The sequence below is a fragment of the Bos taurus genome, chromosome X, assembly GCF_002263795.3.
Source record: "Bos taurus isolate L1 Dominette 01449 registration number 42190680 breed Hereford chromosome X, ARS-UCD2.0, whole genome shotgun sequence".
In the NCBI taxonomy this organism is placed as follows: Eukaryota; Metazoa; Chordata; class Mammalia; order Artiodactyla; family Bovidae; genus Bos; species Bos taurus.
This window is the reverse complement of record NC_037357.1, coordinates 74,563,125-74,587,579: the sequence shown is the minus strand read 5'-3', so window position 1 is coordinate 74,587,579 and position 24,455 is coordinate 74,563,125. Positions and strand designations below refer to the sequence as shown.

The following is a 24,455-nucleotide window of genomic DNA, read 5'->3' as shown; positions in this document are numbered from 1 at the left end:
CCCATGCTCCGCAACAAGAGGAGCCACAGCTAGAGAAAAGCCCACGCAGCATGAAGACCGTGCACAACCATGAATAAAATCATTAAAAAACAAACAAACAAACAAAAAAACATTTTTAACTGTTTAAAAATTATCAAAAAATATAAAAAGGCTATATACTGTATGATTCCAACTATCTGATATTCTAAAAAAGGCAAAACTGTGGAGACAGTAAAAGGATCAGTGGTTGTCAGGGGTTGTTTCGGGAGGGATATATGAATAGGAAGACCACAGAAGATTTTTAGAGCAATGAAAATATTTGGTATAGTACTATAGTGCAAAGAAATAGAAGAAAACAATAGACTGGGAAAGACTAGAGATCTCTTCAAGAAAATTAAAGATACCAAGGGAACATTTCATGCAAAGATGGGCACAAAAAAGGACAGAAGTAGTATGGACCTAACAGATGCAGAAGATATTAAGAAGAAGTGGCAAGAATACACAGAAGAACTATACAAAAAAGATCTTCACGACGCAGATAGTTACAATGGTATGATCACTCATCTAGAGTCAAACATCCTGGAATGTGAAGTCAAGTGGGCCTTAGGAAGCATCACTATGAACAAAGCTAGTGGAGGTGATGGAATTGCAGTTGAGCTATTTCAAATCCTAAAAGATGATGCTGTGAATGTACTGTGCTCAATATGCCAACAAATTTGGAAAACTCAGCAATGGCCACAGGACTGGAAAAGGTCAGTTTTCATTCCAATCCCAAAGAAAGGCAATGCCAAAGAATGCTCAAACTACTGCACAATTGTACTCATCTCACATGGTAGGAAAGTCATGCTCAAAATTCTCCACGCCAGGCTTCAACAGTACATGAACCATGAACTTCTGATGTTCAAGCTGGTTTTAGAAAAGGCAGAGGAACCAGAGATCAAATTGCCAACATCTGCTGGATCATTGAAAAAGCAAGAGAGTTCCAGAAAAACATCTATTTCTGCTGTATTGACTATGCCAAAGCCTTTGACTGTGTGAATCACAACAAACTGTGGAAAATTCTTAAAGAGATGGTGCAGACCACCTGGCCTGACTCTTGAGAAATCTGTATGCAGGTCAGGAAGCAACAGTTAGAACTGGACATGGAACAACAGACTGGTTCCACACAGGAAAAGGAGTATGTCAAGGCTGTATATTGTCACCCTGATTATTTAATTTCTATGCAGAGTACATCATGAGAAACGCTGGGCTGGATGAAGCACAAGCTGGAATCAAGGTTGCTAAGAGAAATATCAATAATTTCAGATATGCAGATGACACCACCCTTATGGCAGAAAGCGAAGAACTAAAGAGCCTCTTGATGAAAGTGAAAGAGGAGAGTGAAAAAGTTGCCTTAAAGCTCAACATTCAGAAAACTTTGATTGTGACATGTGGTCCCATCACTTCGTGGCAAATAGATGGGAAAACAATGGACAGAGTGAGAGACTTTATTTTGGGGGGTTCCAAAATCACTGCAGATGGTGACTGCAGCCATGAAATTAAAAGACGCTTACTCCTTGGAAGAAAAGTTATGACCAACCTAGACAGCGTATTCAAAAGCAGAGACATTACTTTGCCAACAAAGGTCCGTCTAGTCAAGGCTACGGTTTTTCCAGTAATCATGTATAGATGTGAGAGTTAGAATATAAAGAAAGCTGAACGCTGAAGAATTGTTGCTTTTGAACTGTGAAGACTCTTGAGAGTCCCTTGGACTGCAAGGAGATCCAACCAGTCCATCCTAAAGGAAATCAGTCCTGAATATTCATTGGAAGGACTGATGCTAAAGCTGAAACTCCACTACTTTGGCCACCTGATGCAAAGAACTGACTCATTCGAAAAGACGCTGATGCTGGGAAAGATTGAAGGCGGAGGAGAAGGGAATGACAGAAAGTGAGATGCTTGAATGGCATCATTGACTCAATGGACATGAGTCTGAGTAAACTCCAGGAGTTGGTGATGGACAGGGAGGCCTGGCGTGCTGCGATCCATGGGGTCACAAAGAGTTGGACACGACTGAGCAACTGAACTGAACTGACTGACTGTAATAGTAGATACATGTCATTATACATTTGTTCAAACCCATAGAATGTACAACACCAAGAATGAACCCTCATGTAACTTATGGATTCTGGGTGATAATGATGTGTCAATGTAAGTTTATCAATTATCACAAGAATATCACACTAATTCAAATAATAATAGGAGAAACTGGGGGAGGGGATAAGGTGATGTATGACAAAGCTCTGTTTTCCTGTAAAACTAAAACTGCTTGAAAAAATAAATTCCATTTAAAATGAATATAATTAAAAATCATAAAATAGCAATTCATTTTTTCTCATAGAACTGTCTAGTTTTTTTATTTTTTATTTTTGGCTGTGCTTGGTTTTTGTTGCTGCATGAGTTTTTCTCTAGTTTTGGTCAGCAAGGGGTACTCTCTAGTTGTGGTGTGCAGTCTTATTGTGGTGACTTATAGCATAGGCTCAGAGAAGGCAATGGCAACCCGCTCCAGTACTCTTGCCTGGAAACTCCCATGGACGGAGGAGCCTGGTAGGCTGCAGTCCATGGGATCGCTAAGAGTCAGACATGACTGAGCGACTTCACTTTCACTTTTCACTTTCAAGCATTGGAGAAGGAAATGGCAACCCACTCCAGCGTTCTTGCCTGGAGAATCCCAGGGACGGAGGAGCCTGGTAGGCTGCTGTCTACAGGGTCGCACAGAGTCGGACACGACTGAAGTGACTTAGCAGCAGCAGCAGCATAGCATAGGCTCAGTAGTTGCGGTGCATGGGCTTAGTTGCTCCTCGACATATGGGATCTTCTAGGACTAAGGATTGAACACGTGTCTCCTGCATTGGTAGGCAGATTGTTTACAACTGAGCCATGAGGGAAGCCCCTATCTAGTTTTTGTTTTTCATTTTTTTTAACATAAATTAAAATAACCTCTCCATTCACATTATGAAAATTATATGGAAGAACAGAATATTTAAAAGTAAACCAGGGACAATCTTCCAGTTATAAAATAAATGAGTCATGGGATTGTTATGCATACCATGATGACTATAGTTCATAATACTGTATTGCATATTTGAAGCTTGCTAAGAGTAAATCTTGAAAGTTTTCATCACATGAAAAGAAATGGTAACTACATATGTTGATGGATACCAATTAGACTTATTGTGGTGATCATTTTACAATATCCCAAAATATCATATCATATTGTTCACCTGAAACTAATATCGTATGTCTATTTTACCTCAATTTTAAGAAGTATACCAGACAAGATTAATCTTATAGCTCCAAATGAAATAATGTTTCTTTCTCATAAACCAATGGGAGTTGAATAAATTGTGCAATATTTTATGAAGAATCTAAACCTAAGGCAATTTAATAATTTGTTGGTGTCTTAAAAAAGCTAATATTTTATTTGGTGATTTTCTGTTGTTTTTATATTCTCTATTTTGTATATCTTCATTCTAATCTAATCTTTAGCATTTTTTTCCTTCTGCTAAATTTGGATATTACTTCTGTAAATCTTCTATATCTGCTGCTGCTGCTGCTAAGTTGCTTCAGTCGTGTCCGACTCTGTGCGACTCCAGAGACGGCAGCCCAGCAGGCCCCTCCATCCATGGGATTTGCTAGCCAAGAGTACTGGAGTGGGGTGCCATTGCCTTCTCCATCTTCTATATCTAGTTTCTACTATACCTATAGTTTCTTAATTTCTTTGTTGTTGTCCAGTCGCTAACTTGTGTCAAATTATGTCCTCTTTTCTAGAAGCTGTAATGTTAGGTTATTGATTTGAGATTGATTTGATATTTTTCTTCTTTTTAATGTAGGCATTTACAGATATAATTTTCCCTCTGTTATGCTTTCACTGTATTCCATGTTATTGTATGTTCTTGTTTTCACTTATCTCAAAGTATTTTCTAATTTCCTTTGTGGTTTCTTCTTGACTCATTGATTGTTTAATATTATACTATTAATACTATTCTACATATTCATGAATTTTACAAATTTTCTTTTGTTATTAATTTCTGGTTTGTTACATTGTAATCATGGAAGATATTTGGTATGACTTCAATCTTTAAAATTTATGTTTATTATTACCATACTGTCTTGTCGAAATGACCCCTTAATCAATACATAATGTCATTTTTTTGGTCTCATAACAATTTTTGATTAAAAGTCTATTTTTCCTGATATCAATACAGCTACACAAGCTCCCCTTGGTTACTATATTTTACATGGAATATCTTTTTCCATCCTTTAATTTTTGATCTATTTGTGTCTGCATCTAAAGTGAATCTCAAGGGAGAGGACATACATATGCTGCTGCTGCTGCTGCTAAGTCACTTCAGTCATGTCCGACTCTGTGCGACCCCAGAGACGGCAGCCCACCAGGCTACCCCGTCCCTGGGATTCTCCAGAGTGGGTTGCCATTTCCTTCTCCAATGCATGAAAGTGAAAAGTGAAAGTGAAGTCGCTCAGTCCTGTCCGACTCTTAGCGACCCCATGGACTGCAGCCGACCAGGCTCCTCCGTCCATGGGATTTTCCAGGCAAGAGTACTGGAGTGGGGTGCCATTGCCTTCATACATATACTGATAGCCAATTCATGTTGATATATGGCAATTATCCTCCAATTACAAATAAATTAATTTAAAAAATAAAGGGAGTCTTCTACTCACAGACTTAGAAAAAGAACTTATGGTTGCAAGGAGGAAGGGATAATTATAGACTTTGAGAAGCTCATGTACACACTGCTATATTTAAAATGGATAACCAAAAAGGACTTATCATATAGCACGTGGAACTCTGTTCAATGTTATGTGGCAGCCTGGATAGGAGAGAGGTTTGGGGGGAGAATGGATACATTTGTTGCAGGAAGGGGCCCCCTTCCAGGGCCCAAAAGCTCACTCAGAAATGAATTGTCCAAGGAGACACATGTGCTGACAAAGCAAGAGATTACTGGGGAGGGGCACCCAGGCAGAGAGCAGTAGGGTAAGGGAACCCAGGAGAACAGCTCTGCCACATGGCTCACAGTCTTGGGTTTTATGGTGATTGGACTAGTGTCCAGGTTGTCTTTGGCCAATCATTCTCATTCAGAGGCCTTCTTGGTGGCCCACGCATTGCTCAGCCAAGATGGACGCCAGCGAGAAGGATTCTGAGAGGTGGATGGGCACGTGGTGTCACCTTTTGACCCTTCCTGAACTCTTCCAGTTGGTGGTGGCTTATTAGTTTCATGTTCCTTACCAGGACCTCCTGTCATAAAACAAGTCATGCACATGGTAACTATGGTGCCTGGCCAGGGTGAGCAGTTTCAGTCAGTGTACTTCCCCTAACACTTGTATACGTATGGCTGAGTCCCTTCACTGTTCACCTGAAACTAACACAACATTTTTGATTGGCTATACACCAATACAAAATATTAATAGGAAGTTTAAAGTTCAGAAAAATAAATAAATAGAGTCTCTTCTCACAGATATAGAGAACAAACTAGTGGTTACCAGTGGGGAGAAAGAAGCTGAAAGGGGCACTTCAAGGCTAGGGGATTAAGAGGTATAAGCTATTCTGTATAAAATAAGCTACAAGAATATATTTTACAACTTGGGGAATATAGCAAATATTTTACAATAACTATAAATAGAGTATAATCATTAACAGTTGTGAATCACTATATTCTACACACCTGTAATAGAGATGGGAATACCAGAGGACCTTACCTGTCTTCTGAGAAAGCTGCATGCGGGTCAAGAAGCAACCATTAGAACCAGGTATGGAACAACTGACTAGTTCAAAATTGGGAAAGGAGTATGACAAGGCTGTATATTGTTATCCTGCTTATTTAACTTATATGCAGAGTACATCATTAGGAAATGCCAGGCTGAATGAATCACAAGCTAAAGTCAAGATTTCCAGGAGAAACATCAACAACCTCAGATATGCAAATAACACCACTAATAGCAGAAAGAGAAGAGGAACTAAAGAGTCTCTTGATGAGGGTGAAAGTTAGGTCGCTCAGTCGTGTCCGACTCTTTGCGACCCCCGTGGACTGTAGCCTACCAGGCTCCTCCGTCCATGGGATTCTCCAGGCAAGAATACTGGAGTGGGTTGCCATTTCCTTCTCCAGGGATGAGAGTGAAAGAAGAGTGAAAAAGCTGGCTTGAAACTCAGAATTTACAAAACGAAGATCATGGCATCCAGTCCCATCACTTCATGGAAAATGGATGGGGAAAAAGTGGAAGCAGTGATAGATTTTAATTTCTTAGGCTCCAAAATCACTGCGGACAGTGACTGCAGCCATGAAATTAAAAGACACTTGCTCCTTGGAAGGAAAGCTATGACAAATGTAGACAGAGTATTAAGAAACAGAGACATCACAATGCCAACAAAAGTCCATATAATCAAAGCTATGGTTTTTCCAGTAGTCATGTACAGATGTACAGATGTGAGAGTTGGACCATAAAGAAGGCTGAGTGCTGAAGAATTGATGCTTTCAAATTGTGGTGCTGGAGAAGACTCTTGAGAGTCCCTTGGACAGCAAGGAGATCAAACCAGTCAATCGTAAAGGAAATCACCCTGAATATGCACTGGAAGGACTGATGCTGAAGCTGAGGCTCCAATACTTTGGCCACCTGATACAAAGAGCCGGCTTGTTGGAAAAGACCCTGATGCTAGGAGGAATCAAAGACAAAAGGAGAAGGGGGTGGCAGAGGATGAGATGGTTAGATAGCATCATCGACTCAATGGACATGAATTTGATCAAACTCCAGGAGATAGTGGAGGACAGACAGAGGAGCCTGGTGTACTACAGTCCATGGAGTAACAGAGTCAGACGTGACTTAGAGACTCAACAATAACAACAACATATAATGTTGTATAGCAACTATACTTCAATGAAGAAAAAAATGAGTCTCTTGTAGACAGCCTATATTTGGATAGTGGGTTTTGTTGTTGTTATTAAATTTATTTTATTTTTGGCTGCACTGGGTCTTGATTGATGCTCATGGGCTTTCTCTAGTTGTGGTAGTGAGGACTACTCTCTAGATACAGTGCTCAGGCTTCTCACTGCCGTAGCTTCTCAATGCAAAGTGAGGGTTTTAGGAACGTGGGCTTCAGTACCTGCAGCATGTGGGCTCTAGAACACGGGCTGAGTAGTTGTGGCACACAGGCTTAGTTGCCCCACAGAATATACAATCTTTCCAGACCAGGAATTGAACCCTAACCCTAACCTGAATTACTAGGCAGATTCATAACCACTAGATTGCCAGGGAAGTCCTACATTTAAGTAATTAGTGATAAGGAAAAACTAACTTCTGCTATTTTGCTATTTGTTTTCTATACGTCATATATACTCTTTTCTTCAGTTCCTCCATTACGTCTTAGTTTTGCATTTAATTGATCTTTTGGGAGTGCATCATTTTAATTCCTTTGTCATTTCATTTTCTTTATACTTCTACATTATTTTCATAGTGGTTGTCCTGGGAACTACAGTAAGTCTCTGAAATTTATACAATCTAGTGTGAATGAATGCCAGCTTAACTTCAACAGTATGTAAAACTGATCCCATACAGCTCCATTTTTCCTCTTTTATGTTGTTACCATCAAACTTACATCTTTAAACTTTGTGTGTTCATTAACTAATCTGTGATTTTTGTTTTATGCACATTCTTTTAAATTATGTAAGAAAATAGTTATTAACCAAGAATGCAATAATATTGGCTTTTATAATTACCTGTGTATCAGTGTCCTTTATTTCCTCAAACGGCTTTGAGTTAATGTCTAGTATACTTTAATTTCAGCCTGAAGGCTTTAACAAGTCTTGTTGGACAGATCTACTGGAAATCAACTTTCTCAGCTTTTCTTTATCTGCCAGTGTCTTCATTTTTCCTTCATTTAATTATTTATTTGGGGGCTGCAACTTGTGGCATGTGAGATCTTAGTTCTCAGACTAGAGATCAAACCCATGCACTCTGCAGTGGAAACACTGAGTCATAACTACTTGGACCACCAGGGAAGTTCTTTCTTTAATTTTTAAAAGATTGTTGAGGGAGGACTTCCCTAGGGGTACAGAGACTAAGAATCCGCCTTGCAATGCAGGGAAGGCAGGTTTGATCCCTGGTTGGGGAACTAGGATCCCACATGTTGGGGAGCAACTAAGCCTGTGTGTTGTAACTACTGAAGCCCATGCAAGGCAACTAGAAAGTCCTTGCGCTGCAGTGAAAGATCCACATGATGCAATGATCTCTCCTGCGGCCACTGTGATCTGAAGCTGCCAAATCAGTAAATAAATAAATATTTTTAAAAGATAATTATGCCAGATATAGAATATCTTTTTCATTCAGCACTTTAAATATGTCATCTCACTGCTTTCTGACTTCCTTGGTTTCTAATGAGAAATTGGCTGTTAATATTTGTTTCTTTAAAATTTTCATTTTCTATAGATATAGTTGATTAACCATGTTCTGATAGTTTTAGGTGAACAGAGAAGGGATTTGGCCTTATATATACATGTATCCATTTTCCCCAAAACTTCCCTGTCATCCAGGCTGCCACATAACATTGAGCAGAGTCCCATGTGCTATAAAGTAGGTCCTTGTTGGTTATCCATTTTAAATATAGCAGTGTGTACATGTCCATCCCAAACTCCCTAACTATCCCTTCCCCTCGTATGTCCCACTGGTTACCCTAAGTTCGTTCTCTAAGTCTGTGAGTCTCTTTCTGCTTTGTAAGTTCATTTGTATCATTTCTTTCTAGATTCCACATATAAGGGATGTCATATATTTCTCCTTCTCTGTCTGACTTCAGTCAGTATGACAATCCCTAGGTAGGCCCATCTATGTTGCTGCAAGTGACATTATTTCATTCTTTCTAATGGCTGAGCAATACTCCATTGGGCTTCTCTGGTGGCTCAGTATAAGGAATCTGCCTGCCAATGCAGGAGACGTGGGTTCGATCCCTGGATCAAGAAGATCCCTTGAAGGAGGAAATGACAACCCACTCTAGTATTCTTGCCTGGGAAATCCCAGGGACAGAGGAGCCTGGTGGGCTACAAGAGTCAGACATTACTTAGCGACTAAAACAACAATATTCCATTGTATATATGTACACCTTCTTTAGCATTCCTCTGTCGATGGACATTTAGGTTGCTTCTGTGTCTTGGCTATTGTAAACAGTGCTGCAGTGAACACTGGGGTGCATGTATCCTTTAGGATCATGTTTTTCTTATATGCCCAGGAGTGGGATTGCAGGGTCATATGGTAGATCTTAGTTTTTTAAGGAACTTGCATACTATTCTCCATAGTGGCTGTACCAATTTACAATCCCACCAACAGCGTAGAAAGGTTCTCATCTATTCACGTCCTCTCCAGCATTTATTGTGAATTTTTTGCTGATAGCCATTCTCACTGGTGTGAGGTGATATCTCATTGTAGTTTTGATTTGCATTTCTCTAATAATTAGCGATGCTGAACATCTATTCATGTGAGAAATTGGCTACTAATCTTCTTGAGGATCTAAGTGAAAAATCACTTCTCTCTTGGTACTTTCTAGATTCTCTGTCTTTCTTGGTATGGATCTCTGTGTTTATTTTACTTAGTTTGACGATCTTCTTATATGTGTAAATTCATGTCTTCCGTCAAATTTTGGAAGGTTTTGGCCATCATTTCATTTTTTTTGTTCTGCCTTTTCTCTCTCTCTCCTGCTGGGACTCTCAATTATTTGTATACTGGTGTATTTGATGTTGTCCCTCAGGTCTCTAGGTTCTGTCCATTTTCTCCATTCTTGTTTTTTAATTGTTTCTCTGACAGGATAATTGTAATTGACTCATATTCATGTTCACTATTTATTTCTTCTATCAGCATAAATGTATTTCTGAAGCCCTCTAGTAAATTGTTTTTCATTAATGTATCTTTCAGACCAAGAATTTCTATTTTTTATATCTTTTTTTTCCTCAAGAGTAATGTGTTCTACTTTTTCCAGCTTTATTGATATAATTGACAGATAATGTTGTGTAAGTTTAAGGTGTGCAACATGATTATTTGATATACACATATATATTATGAAATACCACAATAAGGTTAACACATCCTTTACCTCACATAATTACCATTTTGTTGTTATTTCTTTTTCTTTATTGATATTCTCTGTTTCATGAGACATTGTTTACCTTGTTTCCTTTAGTTTTTTGGACATGATTTGCTTTAGCTTTCTGAACATATTTTAGGTCGCTGATTTAAAATATTTTTCCTGTATGTCCATTGATTGTCTGGGCTTCTTCAGGTATGGTTTTTAATAATTTCCTTTTTTTCCCTGTGAATAGGCCATACTCTCTTATTCCTTCATCTATCTCATAATTTTTTGTTGTTGAAAATTGTACATTTTGAGTATTATAATGTGATAACTCTTGAAATCAGATTCTTCTTCTTTCCCATTGTTTGTTTCTGAATGTTGCAACTTACAGGCTTTGCTTAGTGAACTTCCTAAACTATTTTTGTAAAGACTGTATTCTTCATCATATGTGGACATTGAAATCTGTTTCAATAGCTTAGCAGTCACCTAATGATATGAGAGTGATTTCCTTAAACACGTGGAGGCAAAACAAAAAAATGTCTTTCAGACTTTGTAGATTGGCCCTGTTTTGGTACAGTCCTGTAACACAGCCAGTCTTTTTACAACTCTGCCTTAGCTTTCACTTCCTGCTAGAACCGAGCATAAATATTAGAGGTGAAAGCTTACGGAACTATCAAGCCTATTCTGGGCATGCATCCTATTATGGGGATACAAAGCTTTTGTTTCCCAAAGTTAAGTCTCTCCTCAGCTTTTGGTCCCAGACTTTTGACACATTATTATGTACCACAACTAGAATGTTTTGCCCCGAGCAGCAGTGGCTTGTTCATTTGTCTTTTAATATTTTTGAGGAACATGCTGTGTGAACAGCTGCTTGTCTGCCCTGAAAGACTTCCGAGTTAGACAAAATTAAGGCAAGCCTCTGTGTCATTTGTTAGGCAATCCAAAGACAGGTCAAAACAATTTCTTGAAAATAAGGTCCGCTGTGCAAAGCGCAGGCGGCTGCGACGGGCGCGATAAAGCACAGCCGAGAGGAGCTACCCCATGTCAGAGCTCAGGGGCAGAAACCAGGAGGACCCCATGCCCGAAGGGCGGTGGCCAAGAGGAGTTACCCCACGTCTGAGGTCAGGGGCGGCGGCTGAGAGTGCCAGATTGCGACGGCGCAGGAACCGCCGAGAGGAGCTACCCCACGTCTGTGGTCGGGGGGAGGGGGCAGCGGAGAGGAGATACCCAGCGTCCGAGGTCAGGGGCCGCGATGAGAGGAGTTGAGGAGTTACACCGCGTCAGAGGTCAGGGGCGGCGGCCGGGAGGAGATACCCCACGCCCTTAAGCCTGAGGCCAGGGGCAGCCGGCAGGAGGAGTTACCCCACGCCCCTACGCTCAAGGCCAGGGGCGGCGGCCGGGAGGAGATACCCCACGCCCTTAAGCCTGAGGCCAGGGGCAGCCGGCAGGAGGAGTTACCCCATGCCCCCACGCTCAAGGCCAGGGGCGGCGGCCGGGAGGAGCAACCCCACGCTGCGGCTGCGTGGGCACAGGAGGGCCTAGAGGAGCTATCCCACGCTGAAGGTCAGGAAGGGCAGCGGTGAGGAGATACCCCTCGTCCAAGGTAAGGAGCATTGGCTGCACTTTGCTGGAGCAGCCGTGAAGAGATACCCCACGCCCAAGGTAAGAGAAACCCAAGTAAGACGGTAGGTGTTGCAAGAGGGCATCAGAGGGCAGACACACTGAAACCATACTCACAGAAAACTAGTCAGTCTAATCACACTAGGACCACAGCCTTGTCTAACTCATGAAACTAAGCCATGACCATGGGGCAACCCAAGATGGGCGGGTCATGGTGGAGAGATCTGACAGAATGTGGTCTACTGGAGAAGGGAATGGCAAACCACTTCAGTATTCTTGCCTTGAGAACCCCGTGAACAGTATGAAAAGGCAAAATGATAGGATACTGAAAGAGAAACCCCCCAGGTCAGTAGGTGCCCAATATGCTACTGGAGATCAGTGGAGAAATAACTCCAGAAATAATGAAGGGATGGAGCCAAAGCAAAAAGAATACCCAGCTGTGGATGTGACTGGTGATAGAAGCAAGGTCTGATGCTGTAAAGACCAATATTGCACAGGAACCTGGAATGTCAAGTCCATGAATCAAGGCAAATTAGAAGTGGTCAAACAAGAGATGGCAAGAGTGAATGTTGACATTCTAGGAATCAGCGAACTGAAATGGACTGGAATGGGTGAATTTAACTCAGGTGACCATTATATCTACTACTGTGGGCAGGAATCCCTCAGAAGAAATGGAGTAGCCATCATGGTCAACAAAAGAGTCCGAAATGCAGTACTTGGGTGCAATCTCAAAAACGACAGAATAATCTCTGTTCGTTTCCAAGGCAAAACATTCAATATCACAGTAATCCAAGTCTATGCCCCAACCAGTAACACTGAAGAAGCTGAAGTTGAATGGTTCTATGAAGACCTACAAGACCTTTTAGAACTAACACCCAAAAAAGATGTCCTTTTCATTATAGGGGACTGGAATGCAAAAGTAGGAAGTCAAGAAACACCTGAAGTAACAGGCAAATTTGGCCTTGGAATAAGGAATGAAGCAGGGCAAAGACTAATAGAGTTTTGCCAAGAGAACAAACTGGTCATAACAAACACCCTCTTCCAACAACACAAGAGAAGACTCTATACATGGACATCACAAGATGGTCAACACCAAAATCACACTGATTATATTCTTTAAAGCCTAAGATGGAGAAGCTCTATACAGTCAGCAAAAACAAGACCAGGAGCTGACTGTAGCTCAGACCATGAACTCCTTATTGCCAAATTCAGACTTAAATTGAAGAAAGTGGGGAAAACCATAGACCATTCAGGTGTGACCTAAATCAAATCCCTTATGATTATACAGTGGAAGTGAGAAATAGATTTAAGGGCCTAGATCTGATAAATAGACTGCCTGATGAGCTATGGAATGAGGTTCGTGACATTCTACAGGAGACAGGGATCAAGACCATCCCCATGGAAAAGAAATGCAAAAAAGCAAAATGGCTGTCTGGGGAGGCCTTACAAGTAACTGTGAAAAGAACAAAAGTGAAAAGCAAAGGAGAAAAGGAAAGATATAAACATCTGAATGCAGAGTTCCAACGAATAGCAAGAAGAGATAAGAAAGCCTTCTTCAGTGATCAATGCAAAGACATAGAGGAAAACAATAGAATGGGAAAGACTACAGATCTCTTCAAGAAAATCAGAGATACCAAAGGAACATTTCATGCAAAGATGGGCTCGATAAAGGACAGAAATGGTATGGACCTAACAGAAGCAGAAGATACTAAGAAGAGGTGGCAAGAATACACAGAAGAACTGTACAAAAAAGATCTTCACGACCCAGATAATCACGATGGTGTGATCACTGACCTAGAGCCAGACATCCTGGAATGGGAAGTCAAGTGGGCCTTAGAAAGCATCACTACAAACAAAGCTAGTGGAGGTGATGGAATTCCAGTTGAGTTATTCCAAATCCTGAAAGATGATGCTGTGAAAGTGCTGCACTCAATATGCCACCAAATTTGGAAAACTCAGCAGTGGCCACAAGACTGGAAAAGGTCAGTTTTCATTCCAATCCCAAAGAAAGGCAATGCCAAAGAATGCTCAAACTACCGCACAATTGCACTCATCTCACACGCTAGTAAAGTAATGCTCAAAATTCCCCAAGCCAGGCTTCAGCAATATGTGAACCATGAACTTCCTGATGCTCAAGCTGGTTTTAGAAAAGGCAGAGGAACCAGAGATCAAATTGCCAACATCCGCTGGATCATGGAAAAAGCAAGAGAGTTCCAGAAAAACATCTATTTCTGCTTTATTGACTATGCCAAAGCCTTTGACTGTGTGAATCACAATAAACTGTGGACAATTCTGAAAGAGATGGGAATACCAGACCACCTGATCTGCCTCTTGAGAAATCTGTCTGCAGGTCAGGAAGCAACAGTTAGAACTGGACATGGAACAACAGACTGGTTCCAAATAGGAAAAGGAGTACGTCAAGGCTGTATATTGTCACCCTGCTTATTTAACTTATATGCAGAGTACAACATGAGAAACGCTGGGCTGGAGGAAGCACAAGCTTGAATCAAGATTGCCGGGAGAAATATCAATAACCTCAGATATGCAGATGACACCACCCTTATGGCAGAAAGTGAAGAGGAACTAAAAAGCCTCTTGATGAAGGTGAAAGTGGAGAGTGAAAAAGTTGGTTTAAAGCTCAACATTCAGAAAACGAAGATCGTGGCATCTGGTCCCATCACTTCATGGGAAATAGATGGGGAAACAGTGGAAACAGTGTCAGACTTCAGTTTTCGGGGCTCCAAAATCACTGCAGATGGTGACTGCAGCCATGAAATTAAAAGATGCTTACTACTTGGAAGGTAAGTTATGACCAACCTAGATAGCATATTCAAAAGCAGAGACATTACTTTGCCAACAAAGGTTCGTCTAGTCAAGGATATGGTTTTTCCTGTGGTCATGTATGGATGTAAAAGTTGGACTGTGAAGAAGGCTGAGCGCCGAAGAATTGATGCTTTTGAACTGTGGTGTTGGAGAAGACTCTTGAGAGTCCCTTGGACTGCAAGGAGATCCAACCAGTCCATTCTGAAGATCAGCCCTGGGATTTCTTTGGAAGGAATGATGCTAAAGCTGAAACTCCAATACTTTGGCCACCTCATGCAAAGAGTTGACTCATTGGAAAAGACTCTGATGCTGGGAGGGATTGGGGGCAAGAGGAGAAGGGGACGACAGAGGATGAGATGGCTGGATCGCATCACTGACTCGATGGACGTGAGTCTGAGTGAACTCCGGGAATTGGTGATGGACAGGGAGGCCTGGCGTGATGCGATTCATGGGGTCGCTAAGAGTCAGACATGACTGAGCGACTGATCTGATCTGATCTGATCTGTGCTCTCTTTGGGAGAGACATGCTAAGTCAGACATGAGTTAGTGACTGAACAACAAAATGATTCTATACTGATAAGAATAATTTGGCATTTTGGTACTTAAATCTCTCCCTTCCTGTACCTCCTAACCTCAAAAAGTGATCAAACCCTTCTCTGTATCCATGATACAACACAGATTTTCCCCACTGGGATTACATTTGTTTATGTTTTTTTCCACCACAAGACTGCAAACACCCTGAGAATAAAGGTTTTTTCTTCTTTATTCAATCAGTGAAAATTCACCTCATGTGTACTATGCACGTATTTTCGAAAAGGAACATACAAACATGAGTAAGACAACACCTCTGTTCCCAAGGAACTTACAGTTTATGGGAGGGACAGGGCAATTACAAGATAGGATAACAGAGATGCACTGAAGAAGAAAAGAGCAGTATAAAACTCAAACTGGGAGGTCAAGAAAGCTTCCTGGAAATTATAATTTTTGAGTTGTGTTTGGAATAGAGAAAACACTGCATTTATTTGAAGAGCATAAAAAGAACTTCAGACCCAAAGTTTTCTAGGTACAACTGCTGACCACAGAGCCATGGCCAGGCATGATATTAATAAATTGGAAGTTTCAGACCAAATGCATTATTTCTGAGTCTGGATGTTTTGGTGGAGCCAACATATCTTCATGAGTTTTTTTTTTTTCCAGCTGAAAGTCATTGTTTAAAGAGTATTAACTGAAATATACTAGTCACTGATTCTTCAGGCAGAGTTTACCTGTATGTCCTTAAAAATTTCACCCAAAGAGTCTAAAGATGATACTTCAATATTTCCACCATGAGTTACACTCTATTCAGCTTACTCAATTTTCAGGACAATGATCAAATAAAAAATGGTGTCAGTAAGGATATGTCAATATGACATTGGCACCAAGGCATTAGCACTTGTTTTCATTTTGAGTTGTAGTAAAACATACATAAAATATACTTTTTTACCATTTTTAAATGCACAGTTCAGTACTGTTAAGTTCATTCACACTGTTTTATGACAAACCTTCAGAATTCTTTTCATCTTGCAAAACTGAAACTCTTAATTATAAACAACTCCCATTCCCCCTTCCCCAAGTCCCTACAATCAAGATATAAGGAAGCAATCAAGATAGACTCACTATGGTTTCCATTTCGTCAGGGAGTAATCTACATACTGAAGTGAAATTTAATCCACAGGGAATGTGCAACAAAATAGGAAACCTGTAGGCATTTCCTTGGAATAACCTTCAGGAAATCATTTCACCTCTCTAGGGCAGGTATTCTTTAGTAGTCAAAAGGAAGGTAGAGATTGAATGGTATCTAAGCTTCCCTTGGTTTTGATATTTTATATTAGCATACTATTACACTTGTTCATCTCATTCTTGCTAAAAATTTAATATAACCCACTTAAATCAAAATCTGATATTACCATAACAGTGTCAAGTGTATTCTTTCTAAAATATTTCAATGCATATTATTAAAGTTTTCAGGTATAATGGCCCCCACAAGCATTTCACAGTGTCTTCAGAAAACTGACTACAAACCATCCTACATTTCAAATGATTTAATTCAACACCAACCGTGAATATCACAAATGATGTCTATTGAGATTTAAATGCATCTTTAATATTATACATCATGGAACAGCAGTGCTAGAAGTAACACTGAGGTGATATAATCCAATGCACTGACCTCAGAATAAAGAAACAGGTCTAGAGGTTCACTGCCTTGCCTGTGGTCAGAGAGCTTTAGTCCTTACTTTGTCAGAAACAAAGTAAGGACTAAAAGTTGTTTAAAAGCCAGATTTCTTTACTTCCTACCCACTCCAGTGTTCTTGCCTGGAGAATTCCAGGGACAGGGGAGCCTGGTGGGCTTCCGTCTATGGGGTCGCACAGAGTCGGACATGACTGAAGTGACTTAGCAGCAGTAGCAGCAGCAGCTGCTCAGTCTTATATAACCTGACTAGATTGATAGACTGCCTGATGAACTATGGATGGAGGTTTGTGACATTGTACAGGAGAGGGATCAAGACCATCCTCATGGCAACAAAATGTAAAAAAGCAAAATGGCTGTCTGGGGAGGCCTTACAAATAGCTGTGAAAAGAAAAGTGAAAAGCAAAGGAGAAAAGGAAAGACATAAGCATCTGAATGCAGAGTTCCAAAGAATAGCAAGAAGAGATAAGAAAGCCTTCCTCAGCGGTCAATGCAAAGAAATACAGGAAAAAAACAGAATGGGAAAGACTAGAGATCTCTTCAAGAAAATTAGAGACACCAAGGGAACATTTCATGCAAAGATGGGCTCGATAAAGGACAGAAATGGTATGGACTAATAGAAGCAGAAGATATTAAGAAGAGGTGGCAAGAATACACAGAACTGTATAAAAAAGATCTTCATGACCAAGATAATCACGATGGTGTGATCACTCACCTAGAGCCAGACATCTTGGAATGGGAAGTCAAGTGGGCCTTAGAAAGCATCATACAAAGCTAGTGGAGGTGATGGAATTCCGGTTGAGCTATTTCAAATCCTAAAAGATGATGCTGTGAAAGTGCTGCACTCAATATGCCAGCAAATTTGGAAAACTCAGCAGTGGCCACAGGACTGCAAAAGGTCAGTTTTCATTCCAATCCCAAAGAAAGGCAATGCCAAAGAATGCTTAAACTACCGCACAATTGCACTCATCTCACACGCTAGCAAAGTGATGCTTAAAATTCTCCAAACCAGGCTTCAGCAATAGGTGAACTGTGAACTTCCAGATGTTCAAGCTTGTTTTAGAAAAGGCAGAGTAACCAGAGATCAAATTGCCAACATCTGCTGGAGCACCAAAAAAGCAAGAGAGTTCCAGAAAAACATCTATTTCTGCTTTATTGATTATGCCAAAGCCTTTGACTGTGTGGATCACAATAAACTGTGGACAATTCTGAAAGAGATGGGAATACCAGACCACCTGACCTGCCTCTTGAGAAACCTATATGCAGGTCAGGAAGTAACAGTTAGAACTGGACATGGAACAACAGACTGGTTCCAAATAGGAAAAGGAGTACGTCAAGGCTGTATATTGTCACCCTGCTTATTTAACTTATATGCAGAGTACATCATGAGAAACGCTGGGCTGGAGGAAGCACAAGCTTGAATCAAGATTGCCGGGAGAAATATCAATAACCTCAGATACGCAGATGACACCACCCTTATGGCAGAAAGTGAAGAGGAACTAAAAAGCCTCTTGATGAAGGTGAAAGTGGAGAGTGAAAAAGTTGGCTTAAAGCTCAACATTCAGAAAACGAAGATCGTGGCATCTGGTCCCATCACTTCATGGGAAATAGATGGGGAAACAGTGGAAACAGTGTCAGACTTCAGTTTTCGGGGCTCCAAAATCACTGCAGATGGTGACTGCAGCCATGAAATTAAAAGATGCTTACTACTTGGAAGGAAAGTTATGACCAACCTAGATAGCATATTCAAAAGCAGAGACATTACTTTGCCAACAAAGGTTCGTCTAGTCAAGGATATGGTTTTTCCTGTGGTCATGTATGGATGTGAAAGTTGGACTGTGAAGAAGGCTGAGCGCCGAAGAATTGATGCTTTTGAACTGTGGTGTTGGAGAAGACTCTTGAGAGTCCCTTGGACTGCAAGGAGATCCAACCAGTCCATTCTGAAGATCAGCCCTGGGATTTCTTTGGAAGGAATGATCCTAAAGCTGAAACTCCAATACTTTGGCCACCTCATGTGAAGAGTTGACTCATTGGAAAAGACTCTGATGCTGGGAGGGATTGGGGGCAGGAGGAGAAGGGGATGACAGAGGATGAGATGGCTGGATGGCATCACTGACTCGATGTACATGGGTTTCGGTGAACTCCGGGAGTTGGTGATGGACAGGGAGGCCTGGCGTCCTGCAATTCATGGGGTCGCAAGGAGTCGGACACGACTGAGTGACTGAACTGAACTGAACCTGTCTGGGTATCTGTTTCAAATTAGTATCAAAAGGGAATTCAGTTCAGTTCAGTTGCTCAGTCTTGTCCGACTCATTGCAACCCCATGAATTGCAGCACGCCAGGCCTCCCTGTCCATCACCAACTCCCGGAGTTCACCCAAACCCATGTCCACTGAGTCGGTGATGCCATCCAGCCATCTCATCCTCTGTTGTCCCCTTCTCCTCCGGCCCTCAATCTTTCCCAGCATCAGGGTCTATTCAAATGAGTTAACTCTCCGCATCAGGTGGCCAAAGTATTGGAGTTTCAGCTTCAAAATCAGTCCTTCCAAAGAACAAACAGGACTGATCTCCTTTAGAATGAATTGGTTGGATCTCCTTGCAGTCCAAGGCACTCTCAAGAGTCTTCTCCAACACCACAGTTCAAAAGCATCAATTCTTTGGCACTCAGCTTTCTTCACAGTGCACCTTTCACATCCATACATGACCACTGCAAAAACCATAGCCTTGACAAAACGGATGTTTGTTGGCAAAGTAATGTCTCTGCTTTCGAATATGCTGTCTAGGTTGGTCATTAACTTTCCTTCCAAGGAGCAAGTATCTTTTAATTTCATAGCTGCAGTCACCATTCACAGTGATTTTGCAGCCCAGAAAAATAAAGTCAGCCACTGTTTACCCATCTATTTGCCATGAAGTGATGAGACCAGATGCCATGATCTTTGTTTTCTGAACGTTGAGCTTTAAGCCAACTTTTTCACTCTCCTCTTTCACTTTCATCAGGAAGCTTTTAGTTCTTCTTCACTTTCTGCCATAAGGGTGGTGTCATCTGCGTATCTGAGGTTATTGATATTTCTCCCGGCAATCTTGATTCAAGCTTGTGCTTCCTCCAGCCCAGCGTTTCTCATGATGTACTCTGCATATAAGTTAAATAAGCAGGGTGACAACATACAGCCTTGACATCCTCCTTTTGCTATTTGGAACCAGTCTGTTGTTCCATGTCCAGTTCTAACTGTTGCTTCCTGACCTGCATACAGATTTCTCAAGAGGCAGGTCAGGTGGTCTGGTATTCCCATCTCTTTCAGAATTGTCCACAGTTTATTGTGATCCACACAGTCAAAGGCTTTGGCATAGTCAATACAGCAGAAATAGATGTTTTTCTGGAACTCTCTTGCTTTTTTGGTGCTCCAGCAGATGTTGGCAATTTGATCTCTGGTTCCTCTGCCTTTTCTAAAACAAGCTTGAACATCACGAAGTTTATGGTTCACGTATTGCTGAAGCCTGGCTTGGGGAATTTTGAGCATTACTTTACTAGCGTGTGAGATGAGTGCAATTGTGCAGTAGTTTGAGCATTCTTTGGCATTGCCTTTCTTTGGGATTGGAATGAAAACTGACCTTTTGCAGTCCTGTGGCCACTGCTGAGTTTTCCAAATTTGCTGGCATATTGAGTGCAGCACTTTCACAGCATCATTTTTTAGGATTTGAAATAGCTCAACTGGAATTCCATCACCTCCACTAGCTTTGTTTTTAGTGATGCTTGCTAAGGCACACCTTACTTCACGTTCCAGGATGTCCGGCTCTAGGTGAGTGTGAGGGATCACACCTTTGTGATTATCTGGGTCATGAAGATCTTTTTTATACAGTTCTTCTGTGTATTCTTGCCACCTCTTAATATCTTCTGCTTCTGTTAGGTCCATACCATTTCTATCTTTTATTGAGCCCGTCTTTGCATGAAATATTCCCTTGGTATCTCTAATTTTCTTGAAGAGATCTCTAGTCTTTCCCATTATGTTACCTAGTCACAATATTCACTGACTAGGACAAAATGTAACGAAGCATTGAAAACAGTCATTATTTTACATATCTTGATTGTTCTGACTAATCTAGAGGGTGACAGCATTCATAAAGGATAATGGATAGAATCCTGGAAGAAAGTATTTAAATTGAGAAATGCCTAATTGGCCTACCAAATTATTGCCATTAGGACAATAGTAAATTTAGTTATAATTTCAAAATGGAATAGCCTAATATTATACTTCTAGTGTAGTGTTTTCAATTCACCCTTCTTTAGATGTTAACCAAAAACTCAGAATTTAGATTGTAGAAGTTTATTGATATGATCAAAAAGCAAACAGCCAGACATTTGTTTATCTCTGCCACTACAATGTATAATTTTGAATAGTATTTTAAAATGCATAACAAATAATATTTAAATCAATACTAGAAAAGTAAATTTAAGAATCTACTTAAGGCACTTCAGATGAAAGCTACTTTCAACATTTCCACAAAAGTAACACTATTCTAAGTGTAGTAAATCTGCCCTCTACAGAGTTTAGCCAGAACACAACTTCTCTCCTTAAAGAAGAAGAATGTGCTCTTAAGAGAGACACAAAAAATACAAAGAACTGTCATTCTTCAATGCTCATTGCAAATTATCTGGAGCTATAGGTTACATGGCAGTAATATTCCCCTGGTTAGTCTGTACAAATCAGGGCATATTCATACAAGTCTCATAAGAATCACAGCGTAAATTTATTTGGCCTGAGACAAGTACAAAAACAGCAGATAAGGAATCCAGAATCACGCAATTTACAGTGGAGTAACAAAAATGGGCTCCAGTAGAGAGTAAATATCACCTCACCCACCAAATCTACTTAAAAAAAAAACAAACCAAAAGCCCCACATAGAACATTTCTTCATAGGCAACTATAATCATCTCTTTCTTTAAACGTCTATTATGTAAGATTTCTAGACCATGAGGGAGAGTTATTAGATGGTAAATAGTAGCAGGCAGTCACAATATTATCTTAATGTAATACTTCTAAGATTTCTTAAAATTTCTTCACAATTGGAATTTGCATATTTCTATAATAGTGGCATTTCTGGATACCCTTTACAGCCATGGAGGAGATTATAGCTATATCTACTGATAACCATCAACTTTCATTCTTCACAGAAATTTGGTTAGCACATATGGTTATTTTTATTGACAGAAAAAAGATTAAATTCAAACAGAACTTCTTCAAATGATAACTTTGTTTCTCCACATAAAGTGAGAAGACAAAGGTTAACATAATAGCAAGAAAACAGAACAGTTTACAAGAAAAATTTACTTTCTATTCATAAGCAACAACTTAATATTTCATCATTTTATTTTCCCAATCTAGGGGAGTCCTTTTCCTAAACACAAGGGTTAATAAAATGTGTTGTCACTGTAATACAGAAATTGATTTAACCAGATAAATCCATTTTTTTCTCTTAGGTACAAATGAAATAAGTGATAATCTCTGAGTTGCAGAAACATTTTGGTCAATTGTAAATTTACACTGATTTTAATACTAAGCTACATTTTTATTAGAGAGGGGCCCATCTTAAATAAAGGACTTCCCTGGTGGCTCAGACAGTAAAGTGTCTGCCTACAATGCAGGAGACCTGGGTTCAATCCCTGGGTCGGGAAGATCTCCTGGAGAAGGAAATGGCAACCCACTCCAGTATTCTTGCCTGAAAAATCCCATGGACGGTGGAACCTGGTAGGCTACAGTCCATGGGGTCGCAAAGAGTCGGATATGACTGAGCAACTTCACTTTCATCTTAAATAAATTAGGGAAACAGAATGAGCCTGAAATTGTTCCAAATACAGGCAGCTAACACCACACTCATGAAGAAATCATAATCCTGTATTTAGGAAAACTTCTTAATGTCTACAGCTACCAAGAAACAAAGTCTGCAAAGAATTTCAGGAGGGAAGATGGAGGACTGGCTAGTGATCTTTTTCTAAAGTCTAGATGTGTACGCTGAAGAATGGTGTTCCATTTTCAGAAGACACATAGCATATATGATTTCTCTGCTTAAAAGGAAAGATGTGTGAAGTATGCACATCCATGCAACACTGGAAAAGCTAAGAATGGATTCCTGACGCTGTTATCAGTAACAGGCATATGCAAGGACACCTGGTCACAAGTCCCAACTACCTTTGGATAAGATAAAAAAATCACATGGTCAAAAGTTAAGCAACACAGTTTTGAACCTTGTTCTAATTAAAATGTAGTAGTTTTAAATTTTTTATAAAATTCCACTAAATTAAATGTTCCAGAAAGTTTACTGGGAAGGGAAGGTTAAGAGAAGAATTGTATCCAAATACTTCATGAAAATTGCTTGTTAAGGCACTATACATCTTCTTTGGTTAAATGATTAACTATTTTAATCATGTGGGAAAAAAAGAGGTAATCCAAAATACATAAATTGCATTCTTCTTTTCACACACATATTTTTCATTTTTCAATTTCCATTACTCCAGTGTCTACATATTTCCGGAATCCTTTTTAACTCATCAGAAAGCTGAAACAAAAATATATACCAGTCTATTAATATCTAAAAGAAAAATAGTCTTTACCTCTAACAAATATCTTGATTTTATCATATCAGATCAAAGAACATCTGGGTACATGTATAATAAACTTTGAGTACCAATAACAAAAAGAGACACTGAGATGCTGAGGTAGTCTTAGAAGAAAAGGAAGTAGAAATAACCTCAAATTAAAATATCTCCCGAAGAGATACCAATTAATAACTGAATCAACCACAGTGATCATATAAGTAATAGAAATACCAGAAAGATTACCCCTGCATCCCAGTTAGTATTCTATAGGGGATAAATTATTTTAAAATACATATAGACAGAAGAATAAATTATAGAGCTGGAGGATTTAGTCAAGGATCAAAGTTCTAATAGGTTTTAATCTTTAGAATTAAACAAGTTTGCAAGAAATGCAAAAGGAGATTAATTTAAGTTGTTCACTGATTAAAATACATTTAGAAATGTTATAATATAATGAGCCAGCCAGGGAGTTATTCAAAATTATCTACTAAAAACTTCTGTTGAAAATACGAAGAATGAATTTGTGTCTCAAAAATATCACTTGATATACTTTACATTTAGTGTTCATGATCCTTTATAAAACAGGGCAATGTTGTATTAAAACAAGAATTGTAGTAAATGGCACTCAGATTATAAAACTAACTCATGATATTGCCTGTTGTGTACAGGTACATTTCTTTTGGCTATTAACAGAATAAAATCAAGAAGTTATAACTAGGAGAATAATTTCTTCGCTGAGCTTTAGAGATCGCTATGAATATTTCAAGTCTATCAGACCTTCTTAAACACTCTTTCTTATTCTACAGTCTACAAATTGGATTCTATTCAAATGTTCTGTTTATTCTACCTAAACAGCCTGAAAAGCAGAGTGAAAAGTTTTGGAAAAAACATTAAAAAATACTTTGTCCTCAAAAAGATGTAAAGTATGCAAATAAGGAACTGTGCGAGGGTATAAAATGTTCTAATCGTTATGTGTTTGATAGATTTCTAGGTTAAATTAAATGATGTCAGAATAGTCCTGAATGATTTTCCTGAGAAATCACATAGTTTTATTCACTATATCATAATTATTATAATTTCTATATGCAACATAACTCAAAGCCTATC

The 24,455-nt window shown here is 39.7% G+C and overlaps 1 protein-coding gene across 1 annotated transcript in view; it reads right to left on the bottom strand.

Moving 5' to 3' along the window:
• Window positions 1-21,062: 21,062 nt before the first annotated feature.
• The window catches only part of MAGT1 (magnesium transporter 1), a 48,926-nt gene continuing 45,533 nt past the window's right edge, over window positions 21,063-24,455 (bottom strand). Inside the window, exon 10 of the mRNA NM_001244318.2 lies at window positions 21,063-23,308. Coding sequence (NP_001231247.1) covers window positions 23,293-23,308 — 16 coding nt within the window. The 3' untranslated portion in view covers window positions 21,063-23,292. The remainder of the gene's footprint in view (window positions 23,309-24,455) is intronic.